The sequence below is a fragment of the Diorhabda carinulata genome, chromosome X (assembly GCF_026250575.1).
Source record: "Diorhabda carinulata isolate Delta chromosome X, icDioCari1.1, whole genome shotgun sequence".
Taxonomy (NCBI): domain Eukaryota; kingdom Metazoa; phylum Arthropoda; class Insecta; order Coleoptera; family Chrysomelidae; genus Diorhabda; species Diorhabda carinulata.
The window spans coordinates 1,932,878-1,951,893 of NC_079472.1; the positions used below are offsets into that span (position 1 = coordinate 1,932,878).

Genomic DNA, 19,016 nt, shown 5'->3' on the forward strand with positions numbered 1-19,016 from the left:
ATAGCTTAACAAACTTATCCGTATTTAGTAATAAAATTTCACTATATCACGCTTCAGATTTTTTCCAAAGAACTAATAATAAAAGGAAAGAGTGTTCATTTACAAACTTGGGATTCAATTTTTGAATAAATAATTAGATCCGAAACGAGCTCACTCATCCATGTAGGGACTCAAAAAAGCGAACTTTCTCCGATAAAAACAAGATAGAACTGTGTACCCCGGTTAATCAGTCAAAAATTCCTTATGAAACTATGAGAACCAATCAGAAACAGTTAGCAAGTCAAATTAGTCTTATGAAGCTAGGTTAGGTTATGTTATGTTGCTTTAGGTTTGATTAAATTAGGTTAGGCTAGTTATGGTTAGGTTTGCTAAGATCAGCTTTGTATAAATTAGGTTTACTTAGGTTAGTTTAGGTTTCGTTAGGTTCGATTTTGATTAGGTTAGGTTAGGTTAGGTCAAGTTAGATTTCGTTGGATAAGCTTTGGTTGAGCTAGGTTTCGTTAGGTTTTGTTTCGTTATGTTAGGTTAATTAAATGAGACTTCCATTTTATTGAGACAAAATTTTGTCGTTGCGTATCGATCTCGTCTCTAGAAACCCTTTTAAACTTCATCCCCAACTTTTAATAATAATTCTATTATAGGCGATCCTTCCTTTGGTTCTTTATTCGTTCATAACATGGTAATTGCTATGAAGACGAATATTTTAGTCGATCGTTCCCGAGATTTCACGACTTACATTCCGATAATATATACAATGGGATTCAAATTGAATATAAGGAGGGAAAAATAAAAAAATATATATATGAATATTAATTTATATAAAACAAAAATTAAATAAGTGAATCACGTATAAAAATATTTATTTACAATTCATCTTTAAAATCTTGAATAGGATCGTTAATGAGGTTTCTCCAAAATACTGCTCGATGTTTAAAAATGCCCTTTCTCGTCTCTAAACCATCGCCATCGATATTAAAATACTCTTCATTTTCCAAAGTATAAGGTTCCCATTTATTTGGTATCAAATCGTTAATTTCGGGAGTAGGATTTCTAACAATTAAAAAAAAAATAAATTTCGACGAATATACAGTACGATTCAATAAAGTCCGTACCCTGTTTTAGCAAAATTCGTCCAAAGAGTAGTTAAAACTGTCGCCATTTTTTTGTCACTTTCTGACGGGATAACATCAGGAAATAATTCATCTACCACGGGGAATAAATACTGCAAATCATCGGCATGAATAGTTCCTAGAAAATTTGGTAAAACAAAAAAAATATCGGAGGACGAACGCGATTATGGGAACTCACCGAAGTGGTCATTACCCCCACCGAACAATCTCGAAAAACTGACGCTTCCGTTATAACCGAAAAGGTAAAAATATACAGGCTGTTTGTAAAATTTGACATGAAGTCTGGCGACGTCATCGGAACATTTGAAAAACCACCCGTCGGTGTATACCTGAAATTTAAATTATAATAAAAAACATCTTTTCAACAGCATCATATCATTAACCATCTAGAAGAACATATGTCGTTACTTGGAAAACAAACTTTAAATATAAGTTTCTACTGTTAATAAAAAGATATAGAATATGTTTATTATTAACGACATCTAGTAGTCATTTTCTTATTTTCATATTATTACGTAGGTATTGATGAAAAAACTCACATCTACAATAGCTTTCAAACTATCCTGTATTTTTTTGCCGGAAAAGTAGAATTCTTTAATTTTTTCAGTAATTGCGTCAGGATTTTTTTCTGTTCTATCGTAGAATAATGAAATCGGTAGTAATTCGTTGAACCTTTCGGCAAATTCGTTAAGCATATTCCCATTTTTGTAACCTAAAATCGATTTCTTCACTTTTATTTATATAGTGATAGATAACGTCCAATAGATGGCGCGACTACTATTGAGCAGTATCCACCATTGTTTATAGACGTCGTTTTCCATTCAAACGATTTAATAATTTGAATACCAACAATTTCATAAAATTTTATGTGAAAGAAAAAATATTTATTTCTAATTATTTTGAATATATTGCGGGTATTTTGTTGTAAAAGGATCGATCACAGTCGCGCTGCGATGACATCACCGAAAGTAAAGTTCAATAGACAGGTCCGGCGCAAGGGTTAAGAACGCACAAACAAAATAATACAATTTAATATTCAGTATTTTTGCGTGAGAAAATTAATATTAATATGATAAAAAACGAGATTTTACGCAATGCGATGATGTCACTGAAATTAAAGTTCAATAGACAGGTCCGGCGCAAGGGTTAAGAACGCACAAACAAAATAATACAATTTAATATTCAGTATTTTTGCGTGAGAAAATTAATATTAATATGATAAAAAACGAGATTTTACGCAATGCGATGATGTCACTGAAATTAAAGTTCAATAGACAGGTCCGGCGCAAGGGTTAAGAACGCACAAACAAAATAATACAATTTAATATTCAGTATTTTTGCGTGAGAAAATTAATATTAATATGATAAAAAACGAGATTTTACGCAATGCGATGATGTCACTGAAATTAAAGTTCAATAGACAGGTCCGGCGCAAGGGTTAAGAACGCACAAACAAAATAATACAATTTAATATTCAGTATTTTTGCGTGAGAAAATTAATATTAATATGATAAAAAACGAGTTTTTACGCAATGCGATGATGTCACTGAAATTAAAGTTCAATAGACAGGTCCGGCGCAAGGGTTAAGAACGCACAAACAAAATAATACAATTTAATATTCAGTATTTTTGCGTGAGAAAATTAATATTAATATGATAAAAAACGAGATTTTACTCAATGCGATGATGTCACTGAAATTAAAGTTCAATAGACAGGTCCGGCGCAAGGGTTAAGAACGCACAAACAAAATAATACAATTTAATATTCAGTATTTTTGCGTGAGAAAATTAATATTAATATGATAAAAAACGAGATTTTACGCAATGCGATGATGTCACTGAAATTAAAGTTCAATAGACAGGTCCGGCGCAAGGGTTAAGAACGCACAAACAAAATAATACAATTTAATATTCAGTATTTTTGCGTGAGAAAATTAATATTAATATGATAAAAAACGAGATTTTACGCAATGCGATGATGTCACTGAAATTAAAGTTCAATAGACAGGTCCGGCGCAAGGGTTAAGAACGCACAAACAAAATAATACAATTTAATATTCAGTATTTTTGCGTGAGAAAATTAATATTAATATGATAAAAAACGAGATTTTACGCAATGCGATGATGTCACTGAAATTAAAGTTCAATAGACAGGTCCGGCGCAAGGGTTAAGAACGCACAAACAAAATAATACAATTTAATATTCAGTATTTTTGCGTGAGAAAATTAATATTAATATGATAAAAAACGAGATTTTACGCAATGCGATGATGTCACTGAAATTAAAGTTCAATAGACAGGTCCGGCGCAAGGGTTAAGAACGCACAAACAAAATAATACAATTTAATATTCAGTATTTTTGCGTGAGAAAATTAATATTAATATGATAAAAAACGAGATTTTACGCAATGCGATGATGTCACTGAAATTAAAGTTCAATAGACAGGTCCGGCGCAAGGGTTAAGAACGCACAAACAAAATAATACAATTTAATATTCAGTATTTTTGCGTGAGAAAATTAATATTAATATGATAAAAAACGAGATTTTACGCAATGCGATGATGTCACTGAAATTAAAGTTCAATAGACAGGTCCGGCGCAAGGGTTAAGAACGCACAAACAAAATAATACAATTTAATATTCAGTATTTTTGCGTGAGAAAATTAATATTAATATGATAAAAAACGACTTATTAGATATATTTGTAGCTAATTGACTTACCTGCTGCTTTTAAGCCACCATCTTCAGAAGTTACCCCAATTATAATAGGAACGTCCATACTTTTACCTGATTTAATAATATTCAAAGGATGATCTGGTAAAAAAGGATCTTTTGTACCTTTTGGTTCTACTACAGGTTTGAAAGGGATCATAGGATCGTAATCCCAAACCTGAAATAGTGCAATACACATATACCGCGGTGGTCTTATATCTTATTTTTGAATTATTAACCTTAAAAATTTCATCTAATTCGACGAATTTTTCCGCGTCCACTTTCCTCAAACATTCGATCGTATTTTCGCTCGAATCGGTAGGACAATTTAAGGCTTCCGCTAATTTTTTGGAATTATTTTCGGTTTCTTTGTTTTCGCTTAAGCCCCACGGACATAACGTCGTGCCGCTTTGAAGAATGGCCCTTGAAAACAACCCTAAAAGTATATCACCCTCGAACATCATCGATATTTTGAAATATTTGAGGTTATGTACAATATTTTCGGGTCGTATTTCGTGACTTACCCCTACTTAACGGTGATATCATGTGATAATTGGAGCTAACGCCCCCTGCGGATTCTCCAAATAAAGTAACTCGGTTAGGATCACCTCCGAAATTTTTTATATTTTTTTTAATCCATTTCAAAGCTAAAGTTTGATCTTTTAACCCGTTGTTACCGGGGACTACTGTATCTCCTGTTGCCAAAAAACCCAACGGTCCTAAAGTTAATAAATTTATATAACGACAACTGACAACACTGTCAGATATACCGAATTTCAGTTGAAATACAAAATTGTTTTTATTTGTTATCAACTGCACGCCACTGGCGTGTTAATTAATGTTTTTTTTAAATGAATTTTTATCTTTTGGCGTGACGTTTTTAAAAATTCCGATTGATTTACAATTCAATCGCTAGTTAAACAACAATTAGCTTAACAAAACGAAATTAAAAAAAATGAATCGTAGCTTCAAAAGGTATTACGTTTTAAACAAGGAAAGAAATATACAGATGAGGAACCTGCAAATGTTGTATAACTAAAACATAACCTTGAAATCGTGGCGTCCGAAACTTATAAATAAAAAAAAAGATTTGACCTTCTTACTTCCTTATAACCAACATCTTTTTGTTGGAATTTTGACGGTTCAATTTAATTTACACGCGAAATAACTTACACTGAGAAAAATATATTTTTCGAAACCATTAAATAAACATATTCTTTAAGAATCCAAATCTAGTTTGGTTAGAAGTAAAAAATTATAATTTTAATCTTATAAGGTGAAAATAATTCATATAAAACGTTAATAACGGAGACATATGAACTACTGCAACTGTAAAACGTCGAAATAATTATTAAGACAATTGAACTACTTTCAAAAGTTCATGTTTATAATAGATAAATCATCTAATTCGAAAGTGAAAGATACTGAGGTCAAATTAACAACTCTTGAACGTTAATGAAGCAAATGAACTACTCTGAAACTTATTGGGTCAGATGAACTACTGTGAAACGTCGATAAACTCGAAATAACATATGAACTACTCGTAAATATCGCTGATTATAGAAACAAATGAACTATTTTAGGACTTAAAGCTTGAATGGTCGAACGAACTACTATCCAAGCTCTATATTTATGATTTTAAACTTATAGGGTGCAAATAATTGAGTAAGTCGAAGATTTTATGGTCAAATTAACAACTCTTGAACGTTAATGAAGCAAATGAACTACTCTGAAACTTATTGGGTCAGATGAACTACTGTGAAACGTCGATAAACTCGAAATAACATATGAACTACTCGTAAATATCGCTGATTATAGAAACAAATGAACTATTTTAGGACTTAAAGCTTGAATGGTCGAACGAACTACTATCCAAGCTCTATATTTATGATTTTAAACTTATAGGGTGCAAATAATTGAGTAAGTCGAAGATTTTATGGTCAAATTAACAACTCTTGAACGTTAATGAAGCAAATGAACTACTCTGAAACTTATTGGGTCAGATGAACTACTGTGAAACGTCGATAAACACGAAATAACACATGAACTACTCGTAAATATCGATGCTACATTGACATAATCATTAGGTTAAATGAACTACTCAGATAAATCAATGTTTATAATAGATAAATGAACTAATTTCGAACGTCAAAGGTTCTATACTCAAACGAGATTGAAAGAATCAAATGAACTACTCTGAAACTTTGTACAAATGGACCATTTTGATACTTTGAAGCTTATAGGGTGATGATAATTTATATAATTCGTTGATTATAGGGACATACGAACTACTTTTAACTGTAAAACGTCGACAAACTTATAAGATCAAATGAACTATTGAATATTTGAAATATTTATGCTCAAATGTTACAAATTGTAACTGTTATGTTCAAATGAACTACTATTAAGTGTGAATGTTTATAAACTCAAATGAACTACCTTGAAATTTTGTAAATTATAGTAACAGATTAAGTGCTGTGGATCGTAGATAATATTAGAGAGACATATGAACTACTCTCAAATTTTAATATTTATTATGGGCCAATGAACGCGTGTCTGGTCAAATGAACTACTATTCATAGTTAAGGATAATACCGACGAATAATTTTGATAATTTGAAACTTCTAAGGTAATAAAATTTGATACTAAAGGTTGATAATGGAGACATATGAACTACTTTTAACTGTAAAACGTCGATATGGCAATAAGACAAATGAACTACATTCAAAATCAATGTTTGTAACTTTGAAACGCCGATCAAACGAACTACTTTTCGTTTATTATTGTTATTATATATAAAAGTATACAGTGAATAAATGATTAATTTACTCACCTAACCTATAATTTGTAGCGACTAAAACTATATCTCTATCTAACAAAATATCAGGTCCGTACCATTCGGCATTTCCGCTACCCGCCAATAATCCGCCGCCGTGGAACCAAATCATAACAGGCAAGAGTTCATCTTCAAAATTTGACAGCTACAAATATAGTGACGTAATGGAATAAACCTTAACCTAACTTTTTTTGAAAAAACGTTGATGTAACTATCGAATTTAATCGATGAGGCCTATAGGGTCAAATGAACTACTGTGAAACGTATTTATTGTTATAGGGACGATTGTTCTACTCTTAAATGTCAAATAGTTAAAAAAAATATTTCAAAACACGAAAATGTGTGTTTGAACTACTAAAGTCAATGCTGATGAAAACAAATGAAATACTTTAAAAATTTAAAGCTTATAGAGTCAAACGAACTACTGGAAATTCATATGATTATCGAGATGAATGCAGTATTATAAAATGTCAATGTCAATGCAGTTTAAACGTACGTTAAATCGATCCTAACCTAACTTTTATCGAAAAAACGTTGATGTAACTATTGTACTTAATCGATAGGCCTATAGGGTCAAATGAACTACTGTGAAACGTAATTATTGTTATAGAGACGACTGTTATACTTTTAAATGTCAAATAGTTGAAAAAAAATACTTCAAAATACGAAAATGTGTGTTTGAACTAATAAAATCGATACTGATGAAAACAAATGAAATACTTTAAAAATTGGAAGCTTATAGAGTCAAAAGAACTACTGGAAATTCATATGCTTATCGAGATGAATGGAGTATTATAAAATGTCAATGTCAATGCAGTTTAAACGTACGTTAAATCGATCCTAACCTAACTTTTATCGAAAAAACGTTGATGTAACTATTGAACTTAATCGATGAGGCCTATAGGGTCAAATGAACTACTGTAAAACGTATTTATTGTTATAGGGACGACTGTTATACTTTTAAATGTCAAATAGTTGAAAAAAAATACTTCAAAATACGAAAATGTGTGTTTGAACTAATAAAATCGATGCTGATGAAAACAAATGAAATACTTTAAAAATTGGAAGCTTATAGAGTCAAACGAACTACTGGAAATTCATATGCTTATCGAGATGAATGGAGTATTATAAAAAGTCAATGTCAATGCAGTTTAAACGTACGTTAAATCGATCCTAACCTAACTTTTATCGAAAAAACGTTGATGTAACTATTGAACTTAATCGATGAGGCCTATAGGGTCAAATGAACTACTGTAAAACGTATTTATTGTTATAGGGACGACTGTTATACTTTTAAATGTCAAATAGTTGAAAAAAAATACTTCAAAATACGAAAATGTGTGTTTGAACTAATAAAATCGATACTGATGAAAACAAATGAAATACTTTAAAAATTGGAAGCTTATAGAGTCAAAAGAACTACTGGAAATTCATATGCTTATCGAGATGAATGGAGTATTATAAAATGTCAATGTCAATGCAGTTTAAACGTACGTTAAATCGATCCTAACCTAACTTTTATCGAAAAAACGTTGATGTAACTATTGATCTTAATCGATGAGGCCTATAGGGTCAAATGAACTACTGTAAAACGTATTTATTGTTATAGGGACGACTGTTATACTTTTAAATGTCAAATAGTTGAAAAAAAATACTTCAAAATACGAAAATGTGTGTTTGAACTAATAAAATCGATACTGATGAAAACAAATGAAATACTTTAAAAATTGGAAGCTTATAGAGTCAAAAGAACTACTGGAAATTCATATGCTTATCGAGATGAATGGAGTATTATAAAATGTCAATGTCAATGCAGTTTAAACGTACGTTAAATCGATCCTAACCTAACTTTTATCGAAAAAACGTTGATGTAACTATTGTACTTAATCGATAGGCCTATAGGGTCAAATGAACTACTGTGAAACGTAATTATTGTTATAGAGACGACTGTTATACTTTTAAATGTCAAATAGTTGAAAAAAAATACTTCAAAATACGAAAATGTGTGTTTGAACTAATAAAATCGATGCTGATGAAAACAAATGAAATACTTTAAAAATTTGAAGCTTATAGAGTCAAACGAACTACTGGAAATTCATATGATTATCGAGATGAATGCAGTATTATAAAATGTCAATGTTAATGAAGTTTAAACGTACGTTAAATCGATCTTAACCTAACTTTTATCGAAAAAACGTTGTTGTAACTATTGAACTTAATCGATGAGGCCTATAGGGTCAAATGAACTACTGTAAAACGTATTTATTGTTATAGGGACGACTGTTATACTTTTAAATGTCAAATAGTTGAAAAAAAATACTTCAAAATACGAAAATGTGTGTTTGAACTAATAAAATCGATACTGATGAAAACAAATGAAATACTTTAAAAATTGGAAGCTTATAGAGTCAAAAGAACTACTGGAAATTCATATGCTTATCGAGATGAATGGAGTATTATAAAATGTCAATGTCAAACGAACTACTGTCAATGTCAAACGAACTACAGTCAATGTCAATACAGCCGAACGTACATACGTTGAATCATTGCTAACCTAACTTTCCAAAACTTTTTAAAGAAAAAACTGCAAAATAGAGTCAAACGTCAAACAATTTACTTTCCAGGACAGAAAATAACAAATTCTAATACAGCTGATGCCATTTTTATTTCCTGAACACACTATATAGTGTACCAACTAAAAATATTGAACTTTACCTTTGGCGTATACACATTTAGATATAAACAGTCTTCTTCGCCTGATATTTTCGGGTTTCTTCTGTACACATCCCTTTGGGGACATTCGGCGTGCACCCCCGTTGCATTCAATGCACCTTTCCAAGGTTCGTTCGGTACCGGGGGCTAACAAAAACAAAACAACATTCAAAAGTAATAAAATAGACAATTTACAACTTCGATTTTAATATTTTGTATTCAAGTATCTAGTCGGTGATGTATATAGACTCGTATTTAATTATTTCGTTGCTAATTTCTTGTATTTAGGAAGTAAACAGATAAAAAGTATTTTCAGTAATGTACCATGACTCAGTAAACACAATTTTGACAGGATTCGAAAGGTAGTTTTCAAAGAAATTGATTCGTGAATCGATATTAACGTTAAATCGATATATTTGAATCGATTTATATATTGGCGAACGTACCCAGACTCCTAATCGACTAGAAGTTTCGATTAAATCATTTTATAGGCGAGTTTCGATTACTAATATCACGTTGAAGTGTATGGAAAACGAAATTATCGATTCGATATGCCTCACGTGTTTATTTCTAAACGCTTTAATAAATTTTGTGAAATGACAACATGCAAAACAGAATGTTGCAAAGCACTTACGAATACAAGTGATAACATGTCATTTTGTTATTGATAGTTGTAGCAACGAATAAATAAAATACAATGAAATTTTACACATTTTACATATTAATACCGTTTAAATTAATATAAATGTAAGATTAGAACCTATTAGAAACCGAGATATGCGTTTAGAAATATGGGAATGGTTTTTCTTTGATTCTAAACTTGACTTAAATCATCAATCAAAAACCCACATGGGTGTTTATATGAAAAGTACGACTCATAGTGAATTCCAAGTTTTTATTTACTGAAATATATGAAATAAAAAGATTAATTTATGAATTGATTGGAATAGTATTAGTACAGGATAGCAATAGGACTAAATTTCCGATTTTCTCAGAGGTTATTACCTAATTTGCCTGTACTATATATAAAAATAATTCTAAATTTTCTTGATTTTGGGTCTTTTCTACTTTTTTTAATAATTTTCGAAAGATGAAAATTGTTTTCTATATAAATGTTTATCAAAATATATATAATAGAAGTCGAAACGTCAATTTTTATCTTTCGAAAATTATTAAAAAAAAGCAGAATACACCCAAAATCAAGAAAATTTAGAATTATAAACATACCAAAAGTTCTAATAAATAAGAAATTAAATCAAATTTGATATTTGGTTGTACGTGGTTAACGTGACTTTACATTATATACAAGGGTGTTTCAAAAAAAGGTGATACCGTCTTTACGATAGATAAAAAACTGGAAAATATTTTACAGACAGGGTTGAAACGGGGCTACTATAACCAGAGAAGGTCTGCTGTATGTTTTAACCTAAGTAAGAACACCTGAAGACGCTAGACTGTCAAAAAAAGACAGGACGATCGAAGAGGATCTGGAAAAAGATAAGAAACAAAAAAGGATTCGACTACATCAGACATTACACTTAAAAATATAAAAAGGCATCAAAATAAGTGGATTATTTGTAAGTTCGACGAAATAAAGCACAAAATTAAGGAATTTCTGAGCAGTAAGACGGATCAAGACGCATATCTATTGGGAAGAGCATCAGGAACAAAAATTATGAATGAAAAATAAAAATAGCTCGAACTGCTCGAAGGTTTTCGTACGACAGAAAAGGTCTACGAGGTACCTGGTGCTCAGGATGGACAACATCTACGTCGCCTCTTGGAATCCCATGGAAATTGACTAAAAATATGCATTCAGAGAGTTTTCGAAGTCGTCGAACGGCATTAAATTACCGTTACTATAAATTGTCTGTGTTTAGTATTTCTGTGAGTTTTATAGATTCCACTTCAACCCCATTAAAGTATCGTCTTCAATTATTTATTATTAATGTGATTATAACGAACCATAAATATATTTATCTAATTTTATAATTATTATTGTATAAGTCCGTAAAACTAATACAGGGTTCATTCAATTTGATATTTGTCTAGTTCGCACTTTAAATTAATAAATCCTCAGTTTTTAAGCTTTTTATTCAACTTAAAAATTCTTTTATTTGTGCTGAGCGAATCACGAAAACCGCCCCGATTAGTTTATACCATATCTGAACGAAAATCTAATCGATTTTCACAGTTATCTTTGATTTTACTCGACTTAAAACTTTGAAAACGCCCTTCGTTTGTGCTGAGCGAATCACGAAAACCGCCCCGATTAGTTTATACCATTTCTGAACAAAAATCTAATCGATTTTCACAGTTATCTTTGATTTTACTCGACTTAAAACTTTGAAAACGCCCTTCGTTTGTGCTGAGCGAATCACGAAAACCGCCCCGATTGGTTTATACTATTTCTGAATGAAAATCTAATCGATTTTCACAGTTATCTTTGATTTTACTCGACTTCAAACTTTGAAAACGCCCTTCGTTTGTGCTGAGCGAATCACGAAAACCGCCCCGATTAGTTTATACCATTTCTGAACGAAAATCTAATCGATTTTCACAGTTATCTTTCATTTTACTCGACTTCAAACTTTAAAAACGCCCTTCGTTTGTGCTGAGCGAATCACGAAAACCGCCCCGATTGGTTTATACTATTTCTGAACGAAAATCTAATCGATTTTCACAGTTATCTTTTATTTTACTCGACTTCAAACTTTGAAAACGCCCTTCGTTTGTGCTGAGCGAATCACGAAAACCGCCCCGATTGGTTTATACTATTTCTGAATGAAAATCTAATCGATTTTCACAGTTATCTTTGATTTTACTCGACTTCAAACTTTGAAAACGCCCTTCGTTTGTGCTGAGCGAATCACGAAAACCGCCCCGATTAGTTTATACCATTTCTGAACGAAAATCTAATCGATTTTCACAGTTATCTTTGATTTTACTCGACTTAAAACTTTGAAAACGCCCTTCGTTTGTGCAGAGCGAATCACGAAAACCGCCCCGATTGGTTTATACTATTTCTGCATGAAAATCTAATCGATTTTCACAGTTATCTTTCATTTTACTCGACTTCAAACTTTGAAAACGCCCTTCGTTTGTGCTGAGCGAATCACGAAAACCGCCCCGATTAGTTTATACCATTTCTGAACGAAAATCTAATCGATTTTCACAGTTATCTTTGATTTTACTCGACTTAAAACTTTGAAAACGCCCTTCGTTTGTGCTGAGCGAATCACGAAAACCGCCCCGATTGGTTTATACTATTTCTGAACGAAAATCTAATCGATTTTCACAGTTATCTTTTATTTTACTCGACTTCAAACTTTGAAAACGCCCTTCGTTTGTGCTGAGCGAATCACGAAAACCGCCCCGATTGGTTTATACTATTTCTGAATGAAAATCTAATCGATTTTCACAGTTATCTTTGATTTTACTCGACTTCAAACTTTGAAAACGCCCTTCGTTTGTGCTGAGCGAATCACGAAAACCGCCCCGATTAGTTTATACCATTTCTGAACGAAAATCTAATCGATTTTCACAGTTATCTTTGATTTTACTCGACTTAAAACTTTGAAAACGCCCTTCGTTTGTGCAGAGCGAATCACGAAAACCGCCCCGATTGGTTTATACTATTTCTGAATGAAAATCTAATCGATTTTCACAGTTATCTTTGATTTTACTCGACTTAAAACTTTGAAAACGCCCTTCGTTTGTGCTGAGCGAATCACGAAAACCGCCCCGATTAGTTTATACCATTTCTGAACGAAAATCTAATCGATTTTCACAGTTATCTTTGATTTTACTCGTCTTAAAACTTTGAAAACGCCCTTCGTTTGTGCTGAGCGAATCACGAAAACCGCCCCGATTGGTTTATACTATTTCTGAATGAAAATCTAATCGATTTTCACAGTTATCTTTGATTTTACTCGACTTCAAACTTTGAAAACGCCCTTCGTTTGTGCTGAGCGAATCACGAAAACCGCCCCGATTAGTTTATACCATTTCTGAACGAAAATCTAATCGATTTTCACAGTTATCTTTGATTTTACTCGACTTAAAACTTTGAAAACGCCCTTCGTTTGTGCTGAGCGAATCACGAAAACCGCCCCGATTAGTTTATACCATTTCTGAACGAAAATCTAATCGATTTTCACAGTTATCTTCGATTTTACTCGACTTCAAACTTTGAAAACGCCCTTCGTTTGTGCTGAGCGAATCACGAAAACCGCCCCGATTAGTTTATACCATATCTGAACGAAAATCTAATCGATTTTCACAGTTATCTTCGATTTTACTCGACTTAAAACTTTGAAAACGCCCTTCGTTTGTGCTGAGCGAATCACGAAAACCGCCCCGATTAGTTTATACCATATCTGAACGAAAATCTAATCGATTTTCACAGTTATCTTTTATTTTACTCGACTTCAAACTTTAAAAACGCCCTTCGTTTGTGCTGAGCGAATCACGAAAACCGCCCCGATTAATTTATACCATTTCTGAACGAAAATCTAATCGATTTTCACAGTTATCTTTTATTTTACTCGACTTCAAACTTTAAAAACGCCCTTCGTTTGTGCTGAGCGAATCACGAAAACCGCCCCGATTAGTTTATACCATTTCTGAACGAAAATCTAATCGATTTTCACAGTTATCTTCGATTTTACTCGACTTCAAACTTTGAAAACGCCCTTCGTTTGTGCTGAGCGAATCACGAAAACCGCCCCGATTAGTTTATACCATATCTGAACGAAAATCTAATCGATTTTCACAGTTATCTTCGATTTTACTCGACTTCAAACTTTGAAAACGCCCTTCGTTTGTGCTGAGCGAATCACGAAAACCGCCCCGATTAGTTTATACCATATCTGAACGAAAATCTAATCGATTTTCACAGTTATCTTTTATTTTACTCGACTTCAAACTTTAAAAACGCCCTTCGTTTGTGCTGAGCGAATCACGAAAACCGCCCCGATTAATTTATACCATTTCTGAACGAAAATCTAATCGATTTTCACAGTTATCTTTTATTTTACTCGACTTCAAACTTTAAAAACGCCCTTCGTTTGTGCTGAGCGAATCACGAAAACCGCCCCGATTAGTTTATACCATTTCTGAACGAAAATATAATCGATTTTCACAGTTATCTTCGATTTTACTCGACTTCAAACTTTGAAAACGCCCTTCGTTTGTGCTGAGCGAATCACGAAAACCGCCCCGATTAGTTTATACCATTTCTGAACGAAAATATAATCGATTTTCACAGTTATCTTCGATTTTACTCGACTTCAAACTTTGAAAACGCCCTTCGTTTGTGCTGAGCGAATCACGAAAACCGCCCCGATTAGTTTATACCATATCTGAACGAAAATCTAATCGATTTTCACAGTTATCTTTGATTTTACTCGACTTCAAACTTTAAAAACGCCCTTCGTTTGTGCTGAGCGAATCACGAAAACCGCCCCGATTAGTTTATACCATTTCTGAACGAAAATCTAATCGATTTTCACAGTTATCTTTGATTTTACTCGACTTAAAACTTTGAAAACGCCCTTCGTTTGTGCTGAGCGAATCACGAAAACCGCCCCGATTAGTTTATACCATTTCTGAACGAAAATCTAATCGATTTTCACAGTTATCTTCGATTTTACTCGACTTCAAACTTTGAAAACGCCCTTCGTTTGTGCTGAGCGAATCACGAAAACCGCCCCGATTAGTTTATACCATATCTGAACGAAAATCTAATCGATTTTCACAGTTATCTTCGATTTTACTCGACTTCAAACTTTGAAAACGCCCTTCGTTTGTGCTGAGCGAATCACGAAAACCGCCCCGATTAGTTTATACCATATCTGAACGAAAATCTAATCGATTTTCACAGTTATCTTTTATTTTACTCGACTTCAAACTTTAAAAACGCCCTTCGTTTGTGCTGAGCGAATCACGAAAACCGCCCCGATTAATTTATACCATTTCTGAACGAAAATCTAATCGATTTTCACAGTTATCTTTTATTTTACTCGACTTCAAACTTTAAAAACGCCCTTCGTTTGTGCTGAGCGAATCACGAAAACCGCCCCGATTAGTTTATACCATTTCTGAACGAAAATCTAATCGATTTTCACAGTTATCTTCGATTTTACTCGACTTCAAACTTTGAAAACGCCCTTCGTTTGTGCTGAGCGAATCACGAAAACCGCCCCGATTAGTTTATACCATATCTGAACGAAAATCTAATCGATTTTCACAGTTATCTTCGATTTTACTCGACTTCAAACTTTGAAAACGCCCTTCGTTTGTGCTGAGCGAATCACGAAAACCGCCCCGATTAGTTTATACCATATCTGAACGAAAATCTAATCGATTTTCACAGTTATCTTTTATTTTACTCGACTTCAAACTTTAAAAACGCCCTTCGTTTGTGCTGAGCGAATCACGAAAACCGCCCCGATTAATTTATACCATTTCTGAACGAAAATCTAATCGATTTTCACAGTTATCTTTTATTTTACTCGACTTCAAACTTTAAAAACGCCCTTCGTTTGTGCTGAGCGAATCACGAAAACCGCCCCGATTAGTTTATACCATTTCTGAACGAAAATATAATCGATTTTCACAGTTATCTTCGATTTTACTCGACTTCAAACTTTGAAAACGCCCTTCGTTTGTGCTGAGCGAATCACGAAAACCGCCCCGATTAGTTTATACCATATCTGAACGAAAATATAATCGATTTTCACAGTTATCTTCGATTTTACTCGACTTCAAACTTTAAAAACGCCCTTCGTTTGTGCTGAGCGAATCACGAAAACCGCCCCGATTAATTTATACCATTTCTGAACGAAAATCTAATCGATTTTCACAGTTATCTTTTATTTTGCTCGACTTCAAACTTTAAAAACGCCCTTCGTTTGTGCTGAGCGAATCACGAAAACCGCCCCGATTAATTTATACCATTTCTGAACGAAAATCTAATCGATTTTCACAGTTATCTTTTATTTTACTCGACTTCAAACTTTAAAAACGCCCTTCGTTTGTGCTGAGCGAATCACGAAAACCGCCCCGATTAGTTTATACCATTTCTGAACGAAAATCTAATCGATTTTCACAGTTATCTTTCATTTTACTCGACTTCAAACTTTAAAAACGCCCTTCGTTTGTGCTGAGCGAATCACGAAAACCGCCCCGATTAGTTTATACCATTTCTGAACGAAAATCTAATCGATTTTCACAGTTATCTTTCATTTTACTCGACTTCAAACTTTAAAAACGCCCTTCGTTTGTGCTGAGCGAATCACGAAAACCGCCCCGATTAGTTTATACTATTTCTGAACGAAAATCTAATCGATTTTCACAGTTATCTTTTATTTTACTCGACTTCAAACTTTGAAAACGCCCTTCGTTTGTGCTGAGCGAATCACGAAAACCGCCCCGATTAGTTTATACCATTTCTGAACAAAAATCTAATCGATTTTCACAGTTATCTTTGATTTTACTCTACTTAAAACTTTGAAAACGCCCTTCGTTTGTGCTGAGCGAATCACGAAAACCGCCCCGATTAGTTTATACCATTTCTGAACGAAAATCTAATCGATTTTCACAGTTATCTTTCATTTTACTCGACTTCAAACTTTAAAAACGCCCTTCGTTTGTGCTGAGCGAATCACGAAAACCGCCCCGATTAGTTTATACCATTTCTGAACGAAAATCTAATCGATTTTCACAGTTATCTTTCATTTTACTCGACTTCAAACTTTAAAAACGCCCTTCGTTTGTGCTGAGCGAATCACGAAAACCGCCCCGATTAGTTTATACTATTTCTGAACGAAAATCTAATCGATTTTCACAGTTATCTTTTATTTTACTCGACTTCAAACTTTGAAAACGCCCTTCGTTTGTGCTGAGCGAATCACGAAAACCGCCCCGATTAGTTTATACCATTTCTGAACGAAAATCTAATCGATTTTCACAGTTATCTTTCATTTTACTCGACTTCAAACTTTAAAAACGCCCTTCGTTTGTGCTGAGCGAATCACGAAAACCGCCCCGATTAGTTTATACTATTTCTGAACGAAAATCTAATCGATTTTCACAGTTATCTTTTATTTTACTCGACTTCAAACTTTGAAAACGCCCTTCGTTTGTGCTGAGCGAATCACGAAAACCGCCCCGATTAGTTTATACCATTTCTGAACAAAAATCTAATCGATTTTCACAGTTATCTTTGATTTTACTCGACTTCAAACTTTGAAAACGCCCTTCGTTTGTGCTGAGCGAATCACGAAAACCGCCCCGATTAGTTTATACCATTTCTGAACGAAAATCTAATCGATTTTCACAGTTATCTTTCATTTTACTCGACTTCAAACTTTAAAAACGCCCTTCGTTTGTGCTGAGCGAATCACGAAAACCGCCCCGATTAGTTTATACCATTTCTGAACGAAAATCTAATCGATTTTCACAGTTATCTTTCATTTTACTCGACTTCAAACTTTAAAAACGCCCTTCGTTTGTGCTGAGCGAATCACGAAAACCGCCCCGATTAGTTTATACCATTTCTGAACGAAAATCTAATCGATTTTCACAGTTATCTTTGATTTTACTCGTCTTAAAACTTTGAAAACGCCCTTCGTTTGTGCTGAGCGAATCACGAAAACCGCCCCGATTGGTTTATACTATTTCTGAACGAAAATCTAATCGATTTTCACAGTTATCTTTTATTTTACTCGACTTCAAACTTTGAAAACGCCCTTCGTTTGTGCTGAGCGAATCACGAAAACCGCCCCGATTAGTTTATACCATTTCTGAACAAAAATCTAATCGATTTTCACAGTTATCTTTGATTTTACTCTACTTAAAACTTTGAAAACGCCCTTCGTTTGTGCTGAGCGAATCACGAAAACCGTCCCGATTAGTTTATACCATTTCTGAACGAAAATCTAATCGATTTTCACATTTATCTTTTAGGAAAATATATCAAATAGTTACCTGAAATCTCAGTTGACCGATGGGCGGTTTGGCAAACGGTATTTTATTGAATCCGCTAAATAATCTACCGTTTTTTGTTGTTAAAAACCCGCCGTTGAGTAAACCATCACTAATTTCAACCTGAGGATAGTTATCACAAACAACGTAATTCCAAACGATAATGAACACAACAGTGAACGTTGAAGTGTTCCTCATTTTACCGACTTTCGTCTTTTTGTGGTCTCGCCGATCAATTAACAATATTTTATATATTTACCAAATCAGTAGCGTACGAAGAAATCTATCAAAAAAACCGGTCTACGATTGATTTGATTTTTATGTAGTGTTTTAATTTAAACGAAAGTAGTATGTACCTAGTAGAAATAATTTGTTTTCGACGTATTGTATTTGATATACGTATGGTGGAAATGGGAATTCCTTGTTTTTTTTTTAAATCGGTAACGTTGGGGAAAAACTATTTATTAACTTAAAATACTGTCATTTTATACTTTATGAAAAAATATGGCAATAAAAAAATGAAAACTTATATTGGTTAGGTTGCGATTAAGTTAAGTTAGGTTAGGTTTAAATTAGGTTAGGTTTGAATTAGGTTAGGTTTGAATTAGGTTAGGTTAGGTTAGGCTAGGTTAGGATT

The 19,016-nt window shown here is 33.0% G+C and overlaps 1 protein-coding gene across 1 annotated transcript; it reads right to left on the reverse strand.

The window, feature by feature from the left end:
- Window positions 1–799: 799 nt before the first annotated feature.
- LOC130901104 (juvenile hormone esterase-like) lies at window positions 800–18,741 on the reverse strand. The gene is made up of 10 exons (XM_057812204.1): window positions 18,383–18,741; window positions 9,395–9,538; window positions 6,677–6,824; window positions 4,368–4,562; window positions 4,083–4,279; window positions 3,853–4,021; window positions 1,670–1,842; window positions 1,309–1,459; window positions 1,113–1,248; window positions 800–1,050 (listed from the first exon to the last, which is right to left on the reverse strand). The coding sequence occupies exons 1-10, from the start codon at window positions 18,575–18,577 to the stop codon at window positions 864–866; spliced, it is 1,695 nt and encodes a 564-aa protein (XP_057668187.1). The 5' UTR covers window positions 18,578–18,741; the 3' UTR covers window positions 800–863.
- Between the last annotated feature and the right edge of the window lie 275 nt (window positions 18,742–19,016).

What these genes read in the sequence shown, in the direction of transcription:
- LOC130901104 (XM_057812204.1), bottom strand. Translation starts at nt 18,577, where the DNA reads ATGAGGAACACTTCAACGTTCACTGTTGTGTTCATTATCGTTTGGAAT. An exon ending in CGCTACAAATTATAGGTTAG is followed by an intron (nt 4,563 to 6,676) that starts GTGAGTAAATTA and finishes TATTAACTTTAG; the next exon opens with GACCGTTGGGTTTTTTGGCA. An exon ending in GTTTGAAAGCTATTGTAGAT is followed by an intron (nt 1,460 to 1,669) that starts GTGAGTTTTTTC and finishes TTTAAATTTCAG; the next exon opens with GTATACACCGACGGGTGGTT.